Source organism: Papio anubis, chromosome 1 (genome assembly GCF_008728515.1).
Source record: "Papio anubis isolate 15944 chromosome 1, Panubis1.0, whole genome shotgun sequence".
NCBI classification, from domain to species: domain Eukaryota; kingdom Metazoa; phylum Chordata; class Mammalia; order Primates; family Cercopithecidae; genus Papio; species Papio anubis.
Window position 1 is genome coordinate 15,588,327 of NC_044976.1, and position 14,183 is coordinate 15,602,509.

Below are 14,183 nucleotides of genomic sequence, written 5' to 3' on the forward strand. Positions count from 1 at the left end.
GTCCAGGCTGGGATGCAGTGGCACAATCTCGGCTCACTGCAACCTCCGCTTCCCAGGTTCAAGTGATTCTTCTGCCTCAGCTTCCCGAGTAGCTGGGACTACAGGCGCCCACCACCACGCCGGGCTAATTTTGTATTTTTAGTAGAGACGGGGTTTCTTTCACTATGTTCGCCAGGCTGGTCTCGAACTCCTGACTTCAAGTGACCTACCTGCCTCCACCTCCCAAAGTGCTGGGATTACAGGCATGCGCCACTGCGCCTGGCCTACCATCACTTCACATATGAAGAAACTGAGGCACAGAGTGCCGTGTCTAAACCTAAGCAGCCTACCTAGAGTGGGATAGACCCAGGATTTGAGCTTAAGCCAAGCGTGTACTCTCGCCCCTGGGTAAGCTGTCTCCCTAATGGGGTGCCTGCGATGGGGAGGTTTCCCTCCACCTTGTACACAAGGGGGCAGCAGTGGTCTCCTGTGGTAGAAGCAGGTGGCTCATTCAGGGCAGGAGTGTTCCACTTTGGTTGCAGGTGAGAACCACGGGACCTGATAACATCAATACCCAGGCCACACCCCCTCTACCAATTAAAGTGGAACCTCAGGGCTAGGACCCTAGCCTCTGGTTTAAAGCTCTCCAGGTGCCCCCAATGCGGGGCTGGGGATGAGAACCATGATGGAGCAGTTCAGGACTGGGAGAGCTCTTCCTCCCTCCCCCTACACCCTGCAGGACCTACTGGAGATGTCTGCTGCAGAGTAGGGTACACACCCACTTGCGCTGTGTGCCCAGGGCAGGCAATTCCCCGAGAGGCAAGTAGTGGACTTAGATAGCAACTGAGCGTCTCTGGCCAGGTGTGGTGGCTCACGCCTGTAATCCCAGCACTTTGGAAGGCCGAGATGGGCAGATCACCTGAAGTCGGGAGTTCGAGACCAGCCCGGCCAACAGGGCAAAACCCTGTCTCTACTAAAAATACAAAAATTAGCCGGGTGTGGTGGCAGGTGCCTGTGATCTCAGGTTCTCAGCAGGCTGAGGCTGGAGAATCGCTTGAACCCAGGAGGTGGAGGTTGTAGTAAGCTGAGATTGTCCCACTGCATTCCAGCCTGGGCAACAAGAACAAAACTCCATTGCAAAGAAAGGTATCTCGGATAAGAACGGAGGCCACAATAGGTCCCAGTGGAACTCCAGACTACCTGAGAACCATTCTCTGCCCAGGGCTTGGCCTCCAGCACCCTCAGGAGTGGCCAACAAAGAACCTTGACCTTGGAGGACTAAAGCTTCTATTTAAGGACGGGGTGGATCTCTCACAATCTCTGGCCAATGGTTGGGTCTCTGGTTCATGACCAAGACCTTGTGGTCAGGGCCACGGGCTGGAGTGCAGGTCTCTTTCTAAAAGCATAAAGTAGAGGCTGGCATGGGACACAGGAAAGACTGAATCCCAATGCTGCTTCCCCACCTGGGTGTCCTTAGCAGCTTAAGCCACCAGAGGCCTGTTTCCCCACTGTGCACCTTATGGAGTAGTGGATGGGACCTGGGAGGGTGGGGTTAGCAGGGAGAATGTATAGTGTGGTTTCAAACTTGGGCTCTAGAGCCAGGCAGCCTGGATCTTAAATCCCTTTGAGTGGTATGGGGTACGTCCCTCGATCCCGCTGCCATCAGGGATACAGCTCTCACCTGGACAGGTGGTTGCAAGCCTGGCTCTCGACAAGGTTGGCGTTGGGGGTCATGGCAGGTTCTAAGTCCTCGGGGGACTGACTCAGCCCTAAGCGCAGGGCTGTGGTCCCTGTACCAGCTCATGGTGAGACTTCAGAAGCCGTAACACCAGACCAAGGTCACAGGCCTAGACTCAGCACATTGCTTGGGGCTCTGTTCCTGGTCCCTCCCCTTCAACACCGCCTATGGGTTCGGAATGCTGTCTCCACAGGTCTCCATCACGTACTATGGGCCCAATGAGGATGCCCCCGTGGGCACAGCTCTAGTGTACCTCACTGGCATTGGTGAGTGTTGCTCCAATTGGGAGCCTGGGGCCCAGCCCACCGCTGGGGTGGGGGAAAGGGTGGGATTGCAAGAGGAGCCAAAAAGGATTCTCCCCATAACAAGATGCTTCCTGTGGGCCCCAGGAACTCCTGAACAAACTCCTAAATGGATTCATTTGAGATACCCACTCACACGCCCTCCTTGACGTTCAGTCGCTGCTCCATCTTCATGCACTGCCGACCTAATTCTGAGAATAGAACAGCCAGAACTTCCGTGTCGCTGCCATCTACCCACCTACGCCTGTCTGGTGCCTACCTTCTTCCTTTGTTACAGTTGACGTGTCTGGTCCAAAGTTAATATTTGCCTCACTAGATCCTTTCTTCTCATTCAAGAACATTCCTTTGTCAATTCTTACCAATGTAAGAAGCTGCCACCCTTCCCCGCTCTCTAGATCACCCCCATCAACTCAGGAGCAAGCTCTATAACATCTACTTTTTCTTTTTTTTCTTTTTTCTTTTTTTCTTTTTTTTTTTTTTTTGAGATGAAGTCTTATTGTCACTCAGGCTGGAGTACAGTGGCATGATCTTGGCTCACTGCAACCTCCACCTCCTAGGTTCAAGTGATTCTCCTACTTCACCGGCTGGGACTATAGGTGTATGCCACCATTCCTGGCTAATTTTTATATTTTTAGTAGAGACAGGTTTTTGCCATGTTGGCCAGGCTGGTCTCGAACTCCTGACCTCATGATCCACCTGCCTCGGTCTCTCCAAGTGCTGAGATTATCAGGTGTGAGCCACTGTGCCTGGCCACAACATCTCTTAAACCTGGTTCTAGGGTTTGTGGGTGTTTTTTTGTTTGTTTGTTTTTTGTTTTTAAAGACTGAGTCTAGCTCTGTTGCCCAGGTTGGAGTGCAGTGGTGCGATCTTGGCTCACTGCAACCTCTGCCTCCCAGGTCCACGCCATTCTCCTGCCTCAGCCTCCCAGAGTAGCTGGGACTACAGATGCCCGCCACCATGCCCGGCTAATTTTTTGTACTTTTAGTGGAGATAGGGTTTCACCATATTAACCAGGATGGGACTCGACCTCGTGATCCGCCCGCCTCAGCCTCCTAGAGTGCTGGGATTACAGGCGTGAGCCACTGCGCCCGGCCTAGGTTGTCTTTTAAAATCTGTTCTCCCACCTCTGTTCCTGAGGAGCCATCTGTGTCCTCAATTTCTCTAGAATCTTCTCAAATTAGACACCTACCACCAACGGAGTTCTTATAGCACTCTAACATCTACAACACTAAGTTTTTGGTTTGTGTGGGGTTTTTTTGTTTTTTGTCTTTTTTTTTTTTTTTTTTGGTCTTGTTTTTGAGACGGAGTCTCACTGTGTAGCCTAAGCTGAACTGGAGTGAAGAGACACGATCATGGCTCATTGCAGCCTCAAATGATCCTCCCACCTCAGCCTCTCCAGTAATTTGGACCATAGGTGTTACATCACCATACCTGTTTAATTTCTTATACAGACATAGGTTTCCCTATGTTGCCCAGGCTTTTCCCACCTCAATCTCCAAAGTAGCTGGGACTACAGGCACGCACCACCAACCCCAGCTGATTTTCTTAATTTTTTTGTTATTTTTGCCCCCATAGAGAGGGTTTTACCATATTGCCTAATGTGGTCTCGAACTCCTGACAAGTGATCCTCCCGCCTCAGCCTCCCAAAGTGCTGGAGTTACAGGCGTGAGCCACGTACCTTCTTAACACACTTTAACGCTTCAGGGATGTTCAACTTATTTTTCCTCCTGCCTGTTCCTTCTCAGAACACTTTGGAGCTCAGAGGAGCTCTTCCTGGTCCTTTGTCCCCCTGCTTTCAATCAGTGAAGTGTCTCGAGCTCAGGAGGCTGGTCACATGGCTCTAATGTTACCTATGGACAGGCTGCTCCCACAAACCCGACTTGGATATTGCCTAACCAGCATGATCGCTTGGGTATCTGACAGATGTCTGAAATGCAAATGGAATCTCTACTCCTGAAAACTTGTTTTTCTAGTAGTCCCTCCATCACAGTAGCGGGTAGCTCCATCCTTATAGTGTAAACCTTGGCGTCACCTGACTCTTCTTACCCCACAGCAGTCTGAATCTTATGAGTGTTATCTGATGTTTCGCCGGAATCCAGCAACTCATACTCCCAGTGTGCTTGCCCTGGCTTGAGCCCCCATCCTCTCACCTGGGTCACAGCCCAGACCTCCCAGTGGGGTTCATGCTGGCACCCTTGCCCTTCTGACTAGACCTCTAGCCTTGATCCAGCAGCCAGAGTGGCACATCTTTAAGTGGAATATTGGATAGCGCCTTCCAACTGCTTCCATGTTGCTTGGATTAAAGCCAAAGTGACTGCCCACAAAACTATACAAGTAACCCTGGGCTGCCTCTGTCTTTACCACCTGCGAATCTTCCCCCTGTGTCATCCTGCTCATTCTGCTCTGGGTGCTGTTGGTCACTGTGATCCTTGGTCTTGCCACCTTGGGCTTCCTATTTCCCCTAATGGGTCTTACCCTAGATGTTAACCCAGATTTTCTTGCCTCTTTCAGGTCTCTTTTCAAATGTCAACTTAGGCTTCCTTGATCACCTAAAACTGAAACACCCCCACTCCATTCCTTCTCCCATATCCCTCAGTGATTATTGCCATCAAACATGATATATCTGCTTGCCCCTCCCCTGGTGCACACATACGTGCTCATGTAAGCTCTAAAGAGATGAGGTCTCCGTCTTGCACGCTGCTAGATCCCTAGGACCTGGGGCAGCCCAGTTCGCAGTGGGCATCTGGTCCCTGAGCATCTGCTGGCCAGGTGCTGATGACGTAACAGGAAACAAGTCCCACATTTGTGGCTCTGATGTTCCAGTTAGGAATCAGCATGTCAAATAAGAGCTGTGAACAAAAGACCACACTAGAGCCACGTGGTTGTCCCTTGTGTGGTGAAAAGGATGGCAGCTGGTATGCTAAGGCGGCGGGGCAGTCCCTATGACAGTACCTGGGCAAAAACCTAGATCCTTAAGTGTGTTTTTGTTTTGTGTGGGGGGGGGAGGGGAGTTGTTTTTGGTTTGGTTTGGTTTTGAGATGGAGCCTCACTGTCACCCAGGCTGGAGTGCAGTGGCGCGATCTCTGCTCACTGCAATCTCTACCTCCTGGGTTCAAGCGATTCTCCTGCCTCAGCTTCCTGAGTAGCGAACTACAGGCACCTGCCACCATAGCTGGCTAATTTTTGTATTTTTGGTAAAGACAAGGTTTTGCCGTGTTGGTCAGTCTGGTCTTGAACTCCTGATCTCGGGTAATCTGCCTGCCTTGGCCTCCCAAAGTGCTGGGGTTACAGGCGTGAGCCACCATGCCCAGCTAATCCTTAAATTTTAAAGGGGCTTAGAATTGTCATGTATTGAAATTTTTTTTTTTCTTTTTTTAGACAGAATCTTGCTCTGTCACCCAGGCTGGAGTGCAGTGGTGTGATCTCAGTTCACTGCAACCTCCACCTCCCAAGCTCAAATGACACTCCTGCCTCGGCCTCCCAAGAGGCTAGGACTACAAGTGCCCTCCACGATGCCCAGCTAATTTTTGTATCTTTGTAGAGATGAGGTTTCACCATGTTGCCCAGGCTGGTCTCGAACTCCTGACCTCAAGTGATCTATTCACCTCAGCCTCCCAAAGCATTGGGATTACAGGAGTGAGCCACTGTGCCCGGCCATATTAAGACTTTCTTACGTCTTGGAGCATAAAGTTGTCCAGAAGGCTAGAGAGGTAGACTTTGCAAGTAAGAATCACTTGGGTAGAGGCCGAAAGGCATGAGATGGCATGAGGACCATGATGGGCTTGTTTTGTGAGTTCCCAGGAAGTTTGGGGTAGACATGTGACTACTTTGGACCTCTCTGGGCTTGCTGATATGAAGTGTGAAGCTGTCACCTTTGAGGATGCTTTCTGCTTCTAAACTGATAGCATGCCAGAAAGGCTGGATGCCCTGATGCCAGCCTTGGGCAGCCCCGCAGGAGATACCCTGTAACTTTGAGGTTCCATCTGGCAGGTCTAGGTGGCTGGGACACCCTTTTCTTTTTCAGAGGTCTCTCTAGAGGTAGACATCTACCGCAGTGGGCAAGTTGAGATGTCAAGTGACAAACAGGCTAAGGTGAGTCTGCCAGCAAAAGGGGGCGGGGAACGGACCCCTATAAGCCAAATCTGCCCACAGGCTCACTTGCTCTGACCTTCCTACTATCTAGCCAAACTGCTGTAACATTGCTGATGGATTAGATATGGGGGGGTGGGGAAAAAAACTGTCATGGTACAAGTCAGAGCTGATTAAATTCTTTTTCTTTTGTGAGGTTTTTGGTTTTTGTTTTTTGTTTTTGATGGAATCTCCCTCTGTCACGCAGACTGGAGTACAGTGGCATGATCTTAGCTCACTGCAACCTCTGCCTCCCAGGTTCAAGCAATTCTCCTGCCTCAGCCTCCTAGTAGCTGGGGTTACAAGCGTGTGCTACCACACCTGGCTAACTTTTTTTTTTTTTCCTTTTGAGACAGAGTCTCACTCTGTTGCCCAGGCTGGAGTGCAGTGGCACCATCTCGGCTCATTGCAAGCTCCGTCTCCCAGGTTCACGCCATTCTGCCTCAGCCTCCCAAGTAGCTGGGACTACAGGTGCCTGCCAGCACGCCTGGCTAATTTTTTTTTGTATTTTTAGTAAAGACGGGGTTTCACTGTTAGCCAGGATGGTCTCAAACTCCTGACCTCCAGTGGTCCGCCTGCCTCAGCCTCCCAAAGTACTAGGATCAGAACTGATTAAACCTCTACCTCACTAAAACAAAACTAGAATATCTGGCAACTCTAGGCACATGTCCTACCCTGGTTGTGGAGTCTCCTAGACGAGAGGATTAGCTGCTGCTGCCAGGTGGTACATCTCTTTTCCAGTTTGCCTCGTCCCTGATTCTCTGACCCTGAAATATGAGGTAGGTAACTGGTAACCCCGAACCTAGCTTCTTTCCCTTCCTCTTAGCCTCCTTACCTGATGTTACCTTCCTGTGTCTACAGATTCTTGACCTCACTGGTCCTGTTCCATGGGTCCCTGTGACCCTGGAGAAAGGCTTAGCTGGGCCTTTCTGCTATGAGGTGGCATCCGAGAAGCAGAGGATTTACTTGGCTCCTTCCTAAGCCAACGTTCCTATCTCATTTGCAGAAAAAATGGATCTGGGGTCCCAGCGGTTGGGGTGCCATCCTGCTTGTGAATTGCAACCCTGCTGATGTGGGCCAGCAGCCTGAGGACAAGAAAACCAAGAAAGTGATCTTTTCAGAGGGTAGGACCTCAGACTGTCTCTGCCTTTCCTTCTGGGTCTCGGCCTTTGCTGCCCTGCTTCTCAGCAAATATAGATTCCAGACTAATTTTCTCCACCCCCGCCCCCTCCCACCACCCCACACACCCTCTTCCCCAGTCCCCATGCCTGGGCTGATCAAATCTTTTGTCCTGGGTTGTAGATGTGTAATGGGGAAGAGAGGTCACATGGTGCCATGCAAAGAGCACGGGTGGTTACAAACTTATTTCCTAGCTGTGAACTGAGCACACTACCTTCCCTGATCTTGTTTCCCTATTTGTAAAACGGTGATGATACAGTTGCCCTCCCAAATGTATCAGTTGGCTGACAAGACTAAATGAAGACAATATAGGGGTATATGCCCTGCTTTCTTTTTTCTTTTCTTTTTTTTTTTTTTGAGATGGAGTCTCGCTCTGTTGCCCAGGCTGGAGTGCAGTGGGGCAATCTCGGCTCACTGCAAGCTCTGCCTCCCGGGTTCACGCCATTCTCCGGCCTCAGCCTCCCGAGTAGCTGGGACTACAGGCGCCTGCCACTGTGCCCAGCTAATTTTTTCTATTTTTAGTAGAGACGGGGTTTCACCATGGTCTCGATCTCCTGACCTTGTGATCTGCCCGCCTCGGCCTTCCAAAGTGCTGGGATTACAGGTGTGAGCCACCGCGCCCGGCCTATGCCCTGCTTTCTAAAAAGCCTCTCGTAGTCTGGGCCAGGAACTTTGGACTGTCTTGGGGAAAAATTGTCTTGGCCAGGTGCGGTGGCTCACGCTGTAATCCCAGCACTTTGGGAGGCCGAGGCGGGCGGATCACGAGGTCAGGAGATCGAGACCATCCTGGCTAATACGGTGAAACCGCGTCTCCACTAAAAATACAAAAAATTAGCCAGGCGTGGCGGTGGGCGCCTGTAGTCCCAGCTAGTTGGGAGGCTGAGGCAGGAGAATGGCGTGAACCTGGGAGGCTAAGCGGGCAGTGAACCGAGATTGTGCCACTGTACTCCAGCCTAGGTGACAGAGCCAAGACTCCATCTCAAAAACAAAATTTTGGCTGGGCGCGGTGGCTCAAGCCTGTAATCCCAGCACTTTGGGAGGCCGAGACAGGCAGATCACGAGGTCAGGAGATCGAGACCATCCTGGCTGACACGGTGAAACCCCGTCTCTACTAAAAAATACAAAAAACTAGCCGGGCGAGGTGGTGGGCGCCTGTAGTCCCAGCTACTCGGGAGGCTGAGGCAGGAGAATGGCATGAACCTGGGAGGCGGAGCTTGCAGTGAGCTGAGATCCGGCCACTGCACTCCAGCCTGGGCGGCAGAGCGAGACTCCGTCTCAAAAACAAACAAACAAACAAACAAAAAATTTTGTCTTGGATCCTGACTTGTGGTGTTGGGACCAGGGTTCTGGATCTTAGCTATAGAATGGAATGTCTTGGTTCCTACTGAGGCTGGAGGTGAACCCTCACTGAACTGATCAAGGTAGGCCCTGTTCTGTTTGTGGGGACCATAGGATAAATGCCATCCTCCCTCAAAAGGAGGCCCTGGGGTTTGCAGCTTGCCTGTAACCACCCAGAACAAGCAGTGAAGTGGTGATGCTTCAGGCCTGGGCCCTAGCGAAAGGCAGGGGGTCCTTGGTGCTCTGTTCAAACTCCCGGCCCTTCTCTACCGCTCCTCCCTCCACCCCCAGAGTGCTGGCCTCCAGACTTTCCTTAACCTTTGCTTTCTTTTGCCCAGAAATAAAGAATCTGTCCCAGATGACACTGAGTGTCCAAGGCCCCAGCTGTATCTTAAAGAAATATCGGCTAGTCCTCCATACCTCCAAGGAAGAGTCGAAGAAGGCAAGAGTCTACTGGCCCCAAAGTGAGTGTTCTTGTGTCAGCTCCAACTTTGCCTGCTCTCGACGTGCCAGGCAAGTTGTGCCCACACCTTCTCCCAGCAAGGTTCCCGGCAGAAGCCTGCTGGAGACCTAGAGCTGCAGATGAGAGGCTACTGTGGCTGTACTTGTGTTTCTAGGATTCTCTGGCTGCCACCTTCACCATAGGCTAAGTCTGTACACATGGGTGGGTTATTGCACCTCTAAGCCACTTTCTCCACTTGTAAAATGGGGGTAGCTGTGCCTTCCCTGCAGGCTGGAAGAGGAGAGAGACATCTTAGCTGAAACAGTAGCTATTGCCTTACACAGATTAGATCACAGCTCCCAGTGACTCTTCTCAGGAGAATCCATCTTCACTCTAAACCAAGATCCACTATGTTAAATTCCCAGAAATCTGAGGCTAAAACCTAGAGTGGCGGCCATGGTAGCACCTGCATCCCAGCCACCATGCCGTCCAGCACCCATCTTCAGCCCTCCTCTCACTGGGAGGCAGGTAGCACACCCTATTCTATAGATGGGAGGACTGGTTAGGAGGTAGACATGCCCAACTCCAGCAAGAGCCTTGTGCGTCTTTTGACTTCCCTGAACTGACTCAGTACTTAGCGTACCTCTAAATCTCTCAATGAGAGCTAGCTCTCTGCTTCTGGAGGGACATGCCAGCATGCTTTTTTGGGTTTTGTTTTTCCCCTTTGAGACAGGGTCTAGCTCAGTCACCTAGGCTGGAGTGCAGTAGTGTGATTACAGCTCACTGTAGACTTAGCTTCCTGGACTCGAGCAGGCTTCCCACCTAAGCCTCCCAAGTAGCTGGTATGACAGGTGTGTGCCACCACAACTGGCAATTCATTTTTCTTGTAGAGATGGGGTCTCACTTTGCCCAGACTGGTTTCAAACTCCCTGGATGCAAACAATCCTCCTGCCTTGGCCTCCCAAAGTGCTGGGATTACAGATGCGAGCTACTGCACCCGACCCAACCTGCTACCTTCTCTTATAAACCATGCTTAGCTTCAGCTGGGCAATGCAGAGAGCCCTGTGGTCTATACTGTGCCCGTTGTCAGAGGGCACCATCTCTGTTGCCAGCATTGGAGAGTATTTCTGCCACTTCCTGGCCTGCACTCTGGGGCCTTGGCTTCATCTCCTACTCCATCTCTTCAGCAGACCATAGGTCACAGCTGGATTTCAAAGTAGCCTGGGATTAGCCAGAAAAGGTAGCCCAGCTTGGACGTGGCCATCTTACATGTGAGCTGGAGTGAGCCTAAGAAACCAGAGGTCTGGGTCTAGTTCAGGCCACAAGGGCTACTCTGGCTCTAGGAAGCCTACCAATGCTGAAGTAGGTAGATTAGGCCAGGCGGGTCTTGGAGTCCGACAGTTCATGTAGCCTGCTAAGGATGCCATACTTCATCATGTGGATCATAGCAAACTACTGGTTTCTTTATTGACAAAGCTTACTCAGGCTGGGCGTGGTGGCTCATGCCTGCAATCCCAACACTTTGGGAGGCCGAGGCAGACAGATCACCTGAGGTCAGGAGTTCGAGAACAGCCTGGACAACATGGAGAAACCCTGTCTCTACTAAAAATACAAAAATTAGCTGGGCATGGTAGCGGGCATGCCCGCCAGCTACTTGGGAGGCTGAGGCAGGAGAATTGCTTGAACCCAAAAGGCAGAGGTTGTAGTCAGCTGAGATCACGCCACTGTACTCCAGCCTGAGTAAGACTCAAAAAAATAATTTAAAAAAAAAGCTTATTCAGTAATCTAGGGGCTGGGCACAGGGCTCATGCCTATAATCCCAACACTTCGGGAGGCCAAGGCGGGCAGATCACCTGAGGTCAGGAGTTCGAGACCAGCCCGGCCAACATGGCAAAACCCCATCTCTACTAAAAACTACAAAAATTAGCTGGGCATTGTGGTGTATGCCTATAATCCCAGCTACTCAGGAGGCCGAGGTAGGAGTGAACCCAGGAGGCAGAGGCTACAGTGAGCCAACATTGCACCACTGCACTCCAGGCTGGGTGACAGAGTACAACTCTGTCTCAAAAAAACGAAAAAGCTTATTCAACAATCTAGGGTAGGGCAACACAGCATGTTATGTTTTAACAGGCCCTCCAGGTGACTCTGAAACATGCTAAAGCTTGAACCACAAAAAGAACAAAAGAGTCTGAAAAGTTTGCAGAGGAATAGAAAGCCAGAATACAGGGTTCTAGAAACAGGCTGGGTGTGGTGGCTCACACCTGTAATCCCAGCACTTTGGGAGACCAAGGCAGGAGGATTACTTGGGCACAGGAATTCAAGACCAGCCTTGGCAACACAATGAGACCCTGTGTCTCTAAGATAAAAGATCATTTTTATAAAGAATCCTGTCCAGGTGTGGTGGCTCATGCCTATAATCCCAGCACTTTGAGAGGCCAAGACTGGTATATCACTTGAGGTAAGGAGTTTGAGACCAGCCTGGCCAACATGGTAAACCATCTACTAAAAATATCAAAATTAGCTGGGTGTGGTGGCACTAGCTTATAATCCTAGCTACTCTTGTAATCCTAGCTACTCTTGTAATCCTACCTACTCGGGAGGCTGAGTGGGGAGGATCATGTGAACCCAGAGGCAGAGGCTGCAGTGAGCTGACATTGCACCACTGCACTCCAGCCTGGGCGAAGTAAGGCAGTGGCCAACCCTGGCAAATGCTGTTGATAGACTAAGATGCCTAAGTCACAATCCTCAGAATGGCAGTCATTAGTGACTCTGATAAGAGCAGTGAAAAGTCAGGTTGAAATGGGTAGGCACAGTAAATCTAGGCCATGGAAAGAATCCTCGGTAAACGGAGACTTGTGGTGGTAATTATGGGGGGCTGGCACGCAGTCGAGCGTGTCTGAAGCTGGTAGTACACGGGCAGATGTGTAGCTGGAACTGATCCAACAGGGGTGGGAAAATGGATCCTAGGGGAAGATCTGAGAAGTTTGCAGAGGGATAGAAAGCCAGAAAACGAGGTTCTAAACAGGCTGGGTATGGTGGCTCACACCTGTAATCCCAGTACTTTGGGAGGCCAAGGCAGAAGGATCGCCTTTAGGAATATGCAATACAGGCGAGTCTGTGGACAGGAATGAGACAATAGTGTTTGAGTAGTGTTGGTGGCTTGCCTTGAGATCTGGTCGTAGCCTGAAATGAGGCCTTTGGGTGTGATGGTTTTCTCCAGCTCCTCAGGTGCAAGAATGAGCTTTAAAGACCTGGTGTGACCAGAATGGAGGTTTTCCAGGAAAACAAACTAGAAAAGGGTGTGGGAGTGGAGTGGACAGTGTGCATAAGAGAGGATGTAGTGATGGGTTTTTGAGCTCTGAGAAGGGTCAAAGGGAAGTGAGGATGAAGGGTGGGGATCGGTAGGAAGATCTGGGACTGAGACTGGGGACTCGCTGGGGTGGGAGCATAGGTGAGTTAAACAGATCGGAAGGCACTGAGTCTGCCTTGGAGGTGGCATCTAGTCTGTGGTATGACCATTGTAATAGATGTCTAAGGTGGTACAGAACCCGGGTTCATTGAAATAAGGTTGAAGAGAGATCAAAATGTCTGAATGTTCTAGTCCATTGTCAGATACCAGTGACACAACAGCAGTGGAGGCAAGTAGTGCTAGAACAATCCACGAAGGATGGAGAGGATGACATCGTCCCCAAAAGAAAGGGGTAGCTGGCGTTATCTGATAGTCAGCACTTCATAGGAACTGGGATTCTTGAGGAATAGAGAAATGGCCTGGAAGTGCCAGTGAAGAACCAAGAAGGGTACCTACCTTCCTGTAGGTCCAGCAGTACATAGCAGGTAGGAAAAAGCTCAGCTCGAATCATCAGTATTGGCTCTGTGCCCTGAGGATCCAGCTCTGGAAGAATAAACCATGTTACCTGCTCTCAGAGCCTGCTACGACAGATGAACAGATAGCCAAGGACCCAGCAGAAGCTGGAGGGAGCCCTTTAAGATGCCCCCAGTGTGGGTAGGGAGAGTTTGAGGTAGCTAAGGCCTCCTGGGCAGCTCTGTGAGGACTGAGGGCAGGAAGGGCCTTGCAGGCGGAGGCAATTGTTGTGCGTGCCTGGGTTGCAGGGCTTCTGGCCTCCCTCATGCTTCTTTTTAATGGGGACAAATGCCTGCCTTGAAGGGTCCTGAGGATGTGAGGCCATGAGCCTGAAACACCTACCAGAGCTACTAGCAAGGATAGTAAGCCCACAGCGAAATGTTAGCTATGCTTCAGCTTCACAACAAACTAGCTATAAGAAGGTCCCCCAGAGGGTCAACCACAGGACAGCCAGCCAGTAGCGGCTTGTGGCGAACAGACGGTGACCCTCTCACCCTTACTGCCTGGTGGTGAATCACCCTTGGGTGAAATGGCCACAGGGAGCCCAGGTCCCCAGAACAGGAGCAGGCCCTAGGTGTGTAGAAGTTCTTGGGCTGGGTGCCGTGGGCCAGCCGATGCTATAGCAGGTCAAGAGGGCTGTGTCTGCACTAGGAAGCTGCAGGGGTTCCTGGGATTGCCTTGTCTGGTCTTGCCCCATGAGGCCTGGCTCAGGGTTGGTGAAGCCTCTAGGTAGATGAGAAGCAGGAAACCAGCACAGGAATGGTCCTGGTGGGCCCAGTTCCCTCAGAGCCAGCAGCAGGACTGAGGCTGGGCCTGTAACCAGCATCCCCAGGGCCTCCAAGGAGGGGCTGCAGGAGAACTGCAGAGTCCATCATCAAGAGGGCTGCTGGGGCCCGGACCCCCAGGACAGCGCCTGACCGGCGGCAGCCATGGCCACAGCTGCAGCCATCTGCTGGCACGTTGGAGGAGCTAGAGATGGAGGCAGCTGGCAGTGCTGTGCAGAAGGTCTGAGGATGCTATAGTTCCTGGATCTCTTGGGGTTCTGGTGGCCAAGGTAAATCTAGCTTAGGATTCCCTGAAATAAGTCACCTGGAATCTTACGCAGAAACAGCCATCATCAGGCCTACAGCTGCCACGTCGGGAACAGATAAAGAGGACAGGCCAGGAAAGAGGAAGTTCTAGTGACCCAGGTGGGAGAAGCTTGGGTCAGGGTAA

General features: G+C 51.3%; 1 protein-coding gene across 1 annotated transcript in view; it reads left to right on the forward strand.

The window, feature by feature from the left end:
- The window catches only part of PADI6 (peptidyl arginine deiminase 6), a 30,995-nt gene that overhangs the window by 2,136 nt on the left and 14,676 nt on the right, over positions 1 to 14,183 (forward strand). Inside the window, exons 3-6 of the mRNA XM_003891207.5 lie at positions 1,911 to 1,983; positions 6,044 to 6,111; positions 7,154 to 7,271; positions 9,003 to 9,128. Of these exons, the coding sequence (XP_003891256.2) occupies positions 1,911 to 1,983; positions 6,044 to 6,111; positions 7,154 to 7,271; positions 9,003 to 9,128 (385 nt within the window). The remainder of the gene's footprint in view (positions 1 to 1,910; positions 1,984 to 6,043; positions 6,112 to 7,153; positions 7,272 to 9,002; positions 9,129 to 14,183) is intronic.